The sequence below is a fragment of the Piliocolobus tephrosceles genome, chromosome 8, assembly GCF_002776525.5.
Source record: "Piliocolobus tephrosceles isolate RC106 chromosome 8, ASM277652v3, whole genome shotgun sequence".
NCBI lineage: Eukaryota > Metazoa > Chordata > Mammalia > Primates > Cercopithecidae > Piliocolobus > Piliocolobus tephrosceles.
Window position 1 is genome coordinate 79119810 of NC_045441.1, and position 9964 is coordinate 79129773.

At 36.4% G+C, this 9964-nt stretch overlaps 1 protein-coding gene across 1 annotated transcript in view; it reads left to right on the plus strand.

The window, feature by feature from the left end:
* The window catches only part of SAMD9 (sterile alpha motif domain containing 9), a 32250-nt gene extending 23722 nt beyond the window's left edge, over positions 1 to 8528 (plus strand). The window contains 8 exon segments of the mRNA XM_023226758.2: positions 1074 to 1414; positions 1417 to 3659; positions 3661 to 3767; positions 3770 to 4731; positions 4733 to 5435; positions 5438 to 5480; positions 5482 to 5727; positions 6598 to 8528. Of these exon segments, the coding sequence (XP_023082526.2) occupies positions 1074 to 1414; positions 1417 to 3659; positions 3661 to 3767; positions 3770 to 4731; positions 4733 to 5435; positions 5438 to 5480; positions 5482 to 5727; positions 6598 to 6709 (4757 nt within the window). The 3' untranslated portion in view covers positions 6710 to 8528.
* The last annotated feature ends 1436 nt before the right edge of the window (positions 8529 to 9964 follow it).

A 9964-nucleotide genomic window follows, 5' to 3' on the forward strand; every position in this document is an offset into this window, starting at 1 on the left:
AATCCCAGCACTTTGGGAGGCGGAGGCAGGAGGATTGCTTGAACCCAGGAGGCAGAGGTTGCAATGAGCCAAGATGGCACCATTGCACTCCACCTGGGCAACAAGAGCAAAACTTCATCTCAAAAAAAAAAAAAATTAAAATACCCAACAACAACAACAAAGAGGTGGGCAACACATCTTGGATAAAGAACAAGAAGAGTAGAAGGATCTCATTATCTCAGTTGTGCTAGTTAATATATCTTCTCTCTTCCTCTCTGATGTTTCAGCATTCTGCACTGACTGTACAATTTTGAGAACCAGAGTTGAGGTCTGTTTAAAGGGGCTCAGCAGATGGAAGAGGTCGTGGGTCAATGACATACACTTGCTCTAATCAGAAAAATGCAGAGGGATTAGTATGCCTGGCCACAGATAAAGGTCATTAGCCTGATAAGCTACTATGGATTTTACTGATGTTTCTTCAATGGAGAACACAAATGATTAGAATGGGTGTCACCAAATAAGTAACCCAATTAAGACCTCAAAAACAGCAAGTGCTTCACGTGTGTCTCATGAATATTTACTATTTGGTTCTTACATCCCTTTCTAACTATGCTTAATACTCATATGCTCTATTTACTTTATCTATGTCTATCATGATGTATCTCACAAACCTGCTTCTAACTCAGTTTCAAATATCCTTATTTTTCCTCTTATTTTCTATATCAGAATTGAATGTTCTTAAATAATACAGCAAACACACATTATAGCAAACAATCATTAAAAAGGATAAACTATCTTGATATATACTGACTGGAAGCATTCCCAAAATTTACTGAGTGAATGAAGTCAGAGAATTATGTATAGTATGCCACAATTTATGTGGGAAAAGGGTGATCATGTGATTGTATTTGGTATTATTTCTCTGGAGGGATGCAGAGGAAACTGGTAACAGCCATGTTCTCTCAAGAGATAATTCATTGGCATATCCTATTTAACTTTTTAAATTTTGAAAACTATGTATACATTATCTACTAAAATTGTGTCAAAATTTTACTTTTAATAATACTAAATAATTTTTCTTTTTCTACATGTAGGTATCAGAATGGCAAAGCAACTGAACCTTCCACAAAATACAGATGATTGGACCAAAGAGGATGTAAATCGGTGGTTAGAAAGTCACAAGATTGACCAAAAACACAGGGAAATTTTAACTGGACAAGATGTGAATGGAGCAGTCTTGAAGTGGTTAAAAAAAGAACATCTTGTTGATATGGGCATCACACATGGACCAACTATTCAAATAGAAGAACTATTCAAAGAATTGCAGAAAACAGCCATTGAAGATTCGATTCAGACATCTAATATGAGAAAGCCCAGTAAAAATGCTCCTAAAGACCAAACCGTGTCTCAAAAGGAAAGTAGAGAAACTTCAAAGCGAAAAAAAAAAAAGATAAAGAGAACCCAGATATGGTTTATCCATCTACAATGAGTACAATTGCTAAAGTTTCTGAGTCACTAAAAGCTGAGCTCATAGAAGATAAAATAGATTATACAAAGGAAAGGCACCCATCCACAGACCTGACATGTGTATCATACCCATTTGATGAATTCAGTAATCCATATCGTTAGAAGTTGGATTTCATTCTACAGCCTGAAACAGGACCAGACAATCTCATTGATCCGATACATGAATTCAAAGCCTTCACAAATACAGAGACAGCCACGGAAGAGGATGTTAAGATGAAATTTAGCAATGAGGTTTTCTGGTTTGCTTCAGCTTGTATGAATTCACGTACCAATGGCACTATTCATTTTGGAGTCAAAGACAAACCTCATGGGAAAATTGTTGGCATCAAAGTCACCAGTGATACCAAGGAAGCCCTCATTAACCATTTCAATCTGATGATAAACAAGTATTTTGAAGACCATCAGGTCCAACAAGCAAAGAAGTACATTCGAGAGCCAAGATTTGTGGAAGTTTTACTGTCAAATAGTACTCTATCTGAAAGATTTGTTATTGAAGTGGACATTATTCCACAGTTTTCTGAATGCCAATATGATTATTTCCAGATTAAAATTCAAAATTACAATAACAAAACATGGGAACAAAGTAAAAAATTCTCAGTATTTGTGCAAGATGGGACCAGCTCTACGGACATTATGAAAAATAAAGCTGATTTCAGAGCATTTAAAGCAGATTTTAAAACACTGGCAGAGTCCAGAAAAGCAGCAGAAGAAAAATTCAGAGCAAAAACAAATAAAAAAGAAAGGGAGGGACCAAAGTTGGTTAAATTATTGACAGGAAATCAAGATTTGTTAGATAATTCATACTATGAACAGTACATTCTTGTAACAAATAAATGTCACTCAGATTAAACAAAACACTTAGATTTCCTGAAGGAAATTAAATGGTTTGCTGTGTTGGAGTTCGATCCTGAGTCTAACATCAATGGAGTGGTCCAAGATTACAAAGCAAACCGAGTAGCAAACCTTCACTTTCCAAGTATATATGTAGAAAGGAAAACCACACCAAATGAGAAGATTTCTACTCTGAATCTTTACCATCAACCGAGCTGGATTTTCTGCAATGGCAGGTCAGACCTTGACAGTGAAAAATATAAAGCCTTTGATCCAAGTTCCTGGCAAAGAGAAAGAGCTTCTAATGTCAGGAAACTGATTTCATTTCTTACACATGAAGACATAGTGCCAAGAGGGAAGTTTTTGGTGGTATTTCTATTACTATCCCCTGTGGATGACCCAAGAGATCCCTTCATTGAGACTTTCTGTGCTTTCTACGAGGATCTCAAAGGAATAGAAAATATACTGTGTATTTGTGTACAACCACACATATTTCAGGGATGGAAACATCTACTTAAAGCAAGATTAATAAAACACCAAGATGAAATTTCAAGCCAATGTATTTCTGCTTTAAGCCTTGAAGAGATCAATGGCACTATTCTTAAACTAAAATCTGTGACTCAATCTTCAAAAAGACTTTTACCATCTATTGGCTTATTGACTGTCCTTCTGAAAAAAGAAGAAGATATCATGACTACTCTGGAAATTATCTGTGAAAATGAATGTGAGGGTACACTGTTAGAGAAGGACAAAAATAAATTCCTTGAATTCAAGGCATCAAAAGAGGAAGACTTCTATCGAGGTGGCAAAATGTCACGGTGGAACTTCTACTTCTCTTCTGAAAGTTATTCTTCACCTTTTGTCAAAAGGGATAAATATGAAAGACTTGAAGCAATGATTCAAAACTGCACAGATTCTTCTAAACCAACATGTACCAAAATTATTCACCTGTATCCAGGCTGTGGGGGAACTACCTTGGCTATGCACATTCTCTGGGACCTAAGGAAAAAATTCAGATGTGCTGTGCTGAAAAACAAGACAGTGGATTTTTCTGAAATTGGAGAACAGGTAACCAATTTAATCACCTATGGGGCAATGAACCGACAGGAATATGTACCTGTAGTGCTCCTTGTTGATGATTTTGAAGAACAAGATAACGTCTATCTTCTACAGTACTGTATTCAAACAGCTATAGCTAAAAAGTACATTCGGTATGAAAAACCTCTGGTGATTATCCTAAATTGTATGAGATCACAAAATCCTGAAAAAAGTGCAAGGATCCCAGACAGCATTGCCGTAATACAGCAACTCTCTTCCAAAGAACAGAGCTTTTGAGCTTAAATTGAAAGAAATCAAAGAACAACATAAAAACTTTGAGGATTTGTATTCCTTTATGATCATGAAAACCAATTTTAATAAAGAATACATAGATATGTGGTCCGGAATATCCTGAAAGGGCAGAATATTTTTACCAAGGAAGCAAAGCTCTTTTCTTTTCTGGCTCTTCTTAATTCATATGTGCCTGATACCACCATTTCACTATCACAGTGTGAAAGATTCTTAAGAATTGGAAACAAGAAGGCTTTCTGGGGGACAGAAAAATTTGAAGACAAGATGGGCACCTACTCTACAATTCTGATAAAAACAGAGGTCATCGAATGTGGGAACTACTGTGGAGTACGCATCATTCACTCTTTGATTGCAAAGTTCTCACCGGAAGAATTGAAGAAAAGCTATCACCTGAATAAAAGCCAAATTTTGTTGGATATGCTAACTGAGAATTTGTTCTTCGATACTGGTATGGGAAAAAGCAAATTTTTGCAAGATATGCACACACTCCTACTCACAAGACACCGCAATGAACATGAAGGTGAAACAGGAAATTGGTTTTCCCCATTTATTGAAGCATTACATAAAGATGAAGGAAATGAAGCAGTTGAAGCTGTATTGCTTGAAGGTATCCATCGATTCAACCCAAATGCATTCATTTGCCAAGCGTTGGCAAGACATTTCTACATTAAAAAGAAGGACTTTGGCAATGCTCTAAACTGGGCAAAACAAGCAAAAATCATAGAACCTGACAATTCTTATATCTCAGATACACTGGGTCAAGTCTACAAAAGTAAAATAAGATGGTGGATAGAGGAAAACGGAAGAAACAGGAACATTTCAGTTGATGATCTAATTGCTCTTTTGAATTTAGCAGAACAGGCCTGAAGTGCATTCAAAGAATCTCAACAGCAAAGTGAAGACAGAGAGTGTGAAGTGAAGGAAAGATTGTATCAGAAGTCGAAAAGGAGGTATGATACTTACAATTTTGCTGGTTATCAAGGAGAGATAGGAGTTGGGCTTTACACAATCCAAATTCTCCAGCTCATTCCTTTTTTTGATAATAAAAAATGAGCTATCTAAAAGAGATACGGTCAATTTTGTATCAGGAAGTGGTGATATTCCAGGGGATCAAAATGATGAATATAAATTAGCCCTCAAAAACTGTATTCCTTATTTAACTAAATTGAAATTTTCTTTGAAAAAGTCCTTTGATTTTTTTGATGAATACTTTGTCCTGCTAAAACCCAGGAATAACATTAAGCAAAATGAAGAGGCCAAAACTCGGAGAAAGGTGGCTGTATATTTTAAGAAATATACAGATATATTTTGTCTCTTAGAAGAATCACAAGACATAGGTCTTGGATCAAAGTTCAGTGAGCCACTTCAAATAGAGAGATGCCGGAAAAGCCTAGTAGCTTTAAAAGCAGACAAGTTTTCTGGGCTCTTGGAATATCTTATCAAAAGTCAAGGGGATGCTATAAGCACTATGGAATATATAGTGAACAAATATGCTTTTCTTTTAGAACAATGCACTGTCAAAATCCAGTCAAAAGAAAAGTTAAATTTCATCTTGGCCAACATTATTCTCTCCTGTGTCAAACCTACCTCCACATTAGTAAAGCCAGTTGAAAAACTGAAAGATCAGCTTCGAGAAGTCTTGCAACCAATAGGACTGACTTATCGGTTTTCAGAACCTTATTTTCTAGCTTCCCTCTTATTCTGGCCAGAAAATCAACAACTAGATCAACATTCTCAACAAATGAAAGAGTTGCTCAAGCACTGGAAAATTCTTTCAAGGGACAATATAAACATGCATCGTACAAAGCAACCAATTGCGTATTTCTTTCTTGGAAAAGGTAAAAGACTGAAAAGACTTGTTCACAAAGGAAAAATTGATCAGTGCTTTGAAAAGACACCAGATATTAATTCCTTGTGGCAGAGTGGAGATGTGTGGAAGGAGCAAAAAGTCCAAGAACTTTTGCTTCGTTTACAAGGTTGAGCTGAAAATAATTGTTTATACATAGAGTATGGAATAAATGAAAAAATCACAATACCCATTACTCCCACTTTTGTTTTGTTTTGTTTTGTTTGGTGGAGGGGGTGTTGTTTACTTTTTGTTTATTTATTTTTTAAAAAAGGTAGAGGAACTTGTCTGGAAAAAAAGTGGAAAGGGGAAATGAAAACGAAAAAAATAAAAGACTAAGAGAGGGGCACCCAATCCCATAACATGCAGGGCTTCCAAACTCGTTCAACCTCAGCAAAAACCTGTTTTCTGTTCAGGCTCTGTCTATTGTCTTCTGTGATTTTGTTCCTTTTGAGAGAATAGGAGGATAAATTAAACTGTTGATAACTTTGGAGCTTTTTTTTTTATTTTTAATGTAATCTCTATAGATCCTTGAGAGTCCTAAAAATCTTTTCATGAGAATGAATAATGCAATCAGTCTCTTCAGCAATCAGGCCAGCTGAGCATCAAGCTGGCGATTTTATTGGAATGCTTAATGTCCACCACAAAGCGGAGTGAAGGAGACAGCAGTGGAGGCTCACTGTTGGCAGTTCTGACCAGCAACTCTGGCCAAGCTTCTGATGCCAGCCCTTTGCCCATCCTCTCCACCACTCCTGTTTGGAATTAGTGGTCTGTCATTAAAAGACTAAAGCAAATCACCAAGCATTGGCCCAGTGGCTGGTTGTATTATTTCCGTGGGTGCTGTGTGAACGTGTTTCCAAAATCCTAATTGCAATGAACTGTGTATTTGTTTGAGTCCCAACATGGGGCTTAGGTTAAAAACAGTTGTCACCCCACAACAGCATAGGAGATGAAAGCCATCTTTTCTGTATCAGATCTTGTTGAATTGGCACATTCATGCAAAAATACTCCTTTCCACAGCCTTCTGTCTCCTTGTGAGCGCTGACCTAATGGCCACTCCTTTCAACTCCCACTTTTTTAGGTCAACTTAGAAGTGGCAGAAGCATAGAAAAAGTGTCTTTTTACCTGGGATTTTCCACTGGAGGCCCACTTGCTTATGACATTGAAATTGTTTAAGGGTCTGATATTGTTCCTTCAAGAATTTGGTCTCAGTACCACCTAATTTTTTTAGACTCAAGATCGACGCTTTAAACTGGCAAGGTTATAGATACAGCCCCTAGCTCTTCAGACCTGTACATGCAGTATTTAACTTCCTCTTAAACATGTTATGAGTCCTACAAAGACAATAGTGAAAATGGAAGGAGTGAAATATATGAAAAGCAGCAAATATGTTCCTTGGTTTGGTTAACACCATTGATGACAAAATAATAAGGAGCTATGACTGGAGTCAGAAGAAGTTAGTGTAATAAGCTGGCTACACAGAACCGCACTACTTACCAGGCATGGATTGAAGAAGATTGTCTACTCAAATGGCATTTAGACATTAGAATGTCTGGGAAAATATTTCTCAAAGAGAGCAGAAACCTCTCAAACTGAGTAGCAACATTTATTCTTACTAAGCAGATCATCAATGTATCATGTACTTGGCACTCAAGGATCTTCCAAAACAGAGGACCAACCAGTCTTCTTAATGTCATGCCCACAGAAGTCATCAGACCTTACCAAAGTAGGCTGGAGAATTAGATTGCCTTTTCATGCAGTGAGAGTCAGTTAAACAAAAATAAAATTTGTCTCTATAGCTAATTAGCTTATCAACTCCCCTCCAAACAAACAATTTAAAAAAAAACCTCACACTCAAATTCCACAAGATAATGAACAAAAGGGACTCTTGTGAGAAGACTAATGAGTCTCTCATCCAGAAGATGCCAATGTGCTGGCAGACTAACATATAACCTATGTTTTGAACAAAAACAACCAGAGATATATAACCAAAATGTAATTTTCCCCTAATAAAATTATGGGTATGGGCAGTAATCAACGGCTACCAAAACCATTAAGTAGAAAGCTGATTAAAAAAAAAAAAAAAAAAAAAACCAAACTTTCTAATGGATTTCTCAAACTGTCCCAAATCCTGATAAATATTAACATTACAGAGGAAGACCACACATTATGGGTCTGGAAGTACTATAGGAGTGCACATATCACCCATGAGATGGTCTTGCCAAATAATTAAAGCTGAATTTGATCAGGTCTCTGGATCTTATTTTCAATTCAAAAGAAATTTTTTAAAAAATCCTATTAACACCACAACAAATATGCAACCAGTAATACCCAGAAAGTAGAAATTCACAGGACAAAAACCTGGTTTCTTCAACCAAAAAAGAAAGAAAGAAATTGCAAAGGACCAAAAAAAGGTTAGGGAATCTATACATTATAAGGGACTTAACAACTAAAGTGCAACACATAGACTTTAGATCCTAATTTGAGCAAAATCTAAAATCAATTATTAGGCAATCAGAAATATTTGAACACAGACTAGATATTTGAGGATATTAAGGTCCTCTATTATTGATTTGTTAGATGATATAATGATTCCATGGTTATGTTTTTTAAAGAGTTCATGCCTTTCAGAGATACATACTACAGTATTTGTAAATAAATAATATGATCTGGAATTAGTAATTTTGTGTTTGGGGTGTAGGGGTGGTGAAAAGGAGGTAGAACCGAAACAAGATTGGTCCTGAGTTAACAATGGCTGCATGCTGGATACATGTATACTTTTCTCTCTCTTACTGATTGTGCTTTTGAAATTTTCTTTTGTAGAACATTTGGAAAACAAACAAAAAAAATGTCATTTGTTTCTGTCTTCAAAATCTCATTAGAATTTTTTCACTGGAGGAAGTTTTTCCCTTTCTTCTGCATAAAATTTTAACTCCATAATTTACGAGCTCAATCTTTATTGCTACTTTTTAATTGACAAATAAAAATTGTATATATTTATGGTGTTCAGCCTGGGCGTTTTGTTTGGCGTATTTGTTTTGATATGGGCGTATACTGTGAAATGACTAAATGAAGGTAATTAATATCTCCATCACCTCTCAAGCCCACTTGTGTGTGTGATGAGAACATTTAAAATCAACTCTCTTAACAATTTTCAAGTATACATTTTTATTAACTATAATCATCATGTTGTACAATAGATTTCCAAAGTTATTCCTCCTAACTAAAACTTTGTATCCTTTGACCAATATCTCATTTCCCACTACCTCCCCCACTGCCCCTGCAACCCTGGAAACCACCATTCAACTTTCTGCTTCTATGAGTTTAGCTTTTTTAGATTCCACATCTAAGTGAAATCATGCAGTATTTGTCTTTCTGTGCCTGGCTCATTTCACTTCAGCTCAATTTTTAAAACATGAAAGAAATCCACTGGTCAAACGGAGTTTCAATTAGAATGTCCAGTCACGTTTTTCTCTGAAGCCACTTCCCAGTCTACCCCAGGTTTCAGTTCACTCTAGGCAGAATTGTCTCTTCTGGAGTCCTGCCTTCCCGGGTGATTCTTTTGAACTCAAATTAAGCCAGTTTAAGCAGATGTTCTGTCCCCCGTGATCTCCCTTGGGGAAACAGGAAACACTTGTGGGTGTTTGTTCTGCCATTGATAGAGAGTGAAGGTAATTTCCAGTTCGGGGAACAACATGTGTTGTAAATTCAGAGGGACACAGGTAAAGCGCTTCAAGTGAAACTTTTGAGGGCCCCCTATCTCAAGGCTTGAGAGAAGGTTCTCATAGGGGTATGAGAGAACTTTCTCCAAAAGAACCTCTTGGTAAGCCCTCATTTCCTCAGTGCCAGCAGTGGGCAACCTACGGCCTGTGGGACAAATCAAGCCTACTGCTTGTCTTTGTAAATAAAGTTTTATTGAAACATAGCTCTGCTCATTTGTTGAAGTATCGTCTGTGGCTGCTTTTAGACTACAACAACAGAGCTGTGTAGCTGCCACAGAAACCCTATGGGCCACAAAGTCTAAAACATTTACTATCTGGCTCTTTACAGGAAGTTTGTTGACCCCTGCTCTATGCAGTTAACTCTTCTATTATGTCTTTATTATAGGTCAGTCGTCAAATTGGTTCTTAAACACCCTACTTTGAAAATATGCATTTTGGTTCATCACTTCCTTTGGTATCTAATTCTTATCGTTTTAGAGCCAAAGTTAAATTTTAACATTTTTTAACAGAAAACAAATCAATTTTAATATTGTAATAATTCAGACCCACTTTTCCAAAGAACACCAGTGTAATAAATGTGTGTGAGTTTTCATTTGGAAAATTAAAAAATTCCTAAATTGTGCAGAATCAATTTAACAGGCACCTTGATCTATCATAATTCTCTTTACCTATTTAGTTTTATATTTCCTTAGAACTATGAATTTGAGGG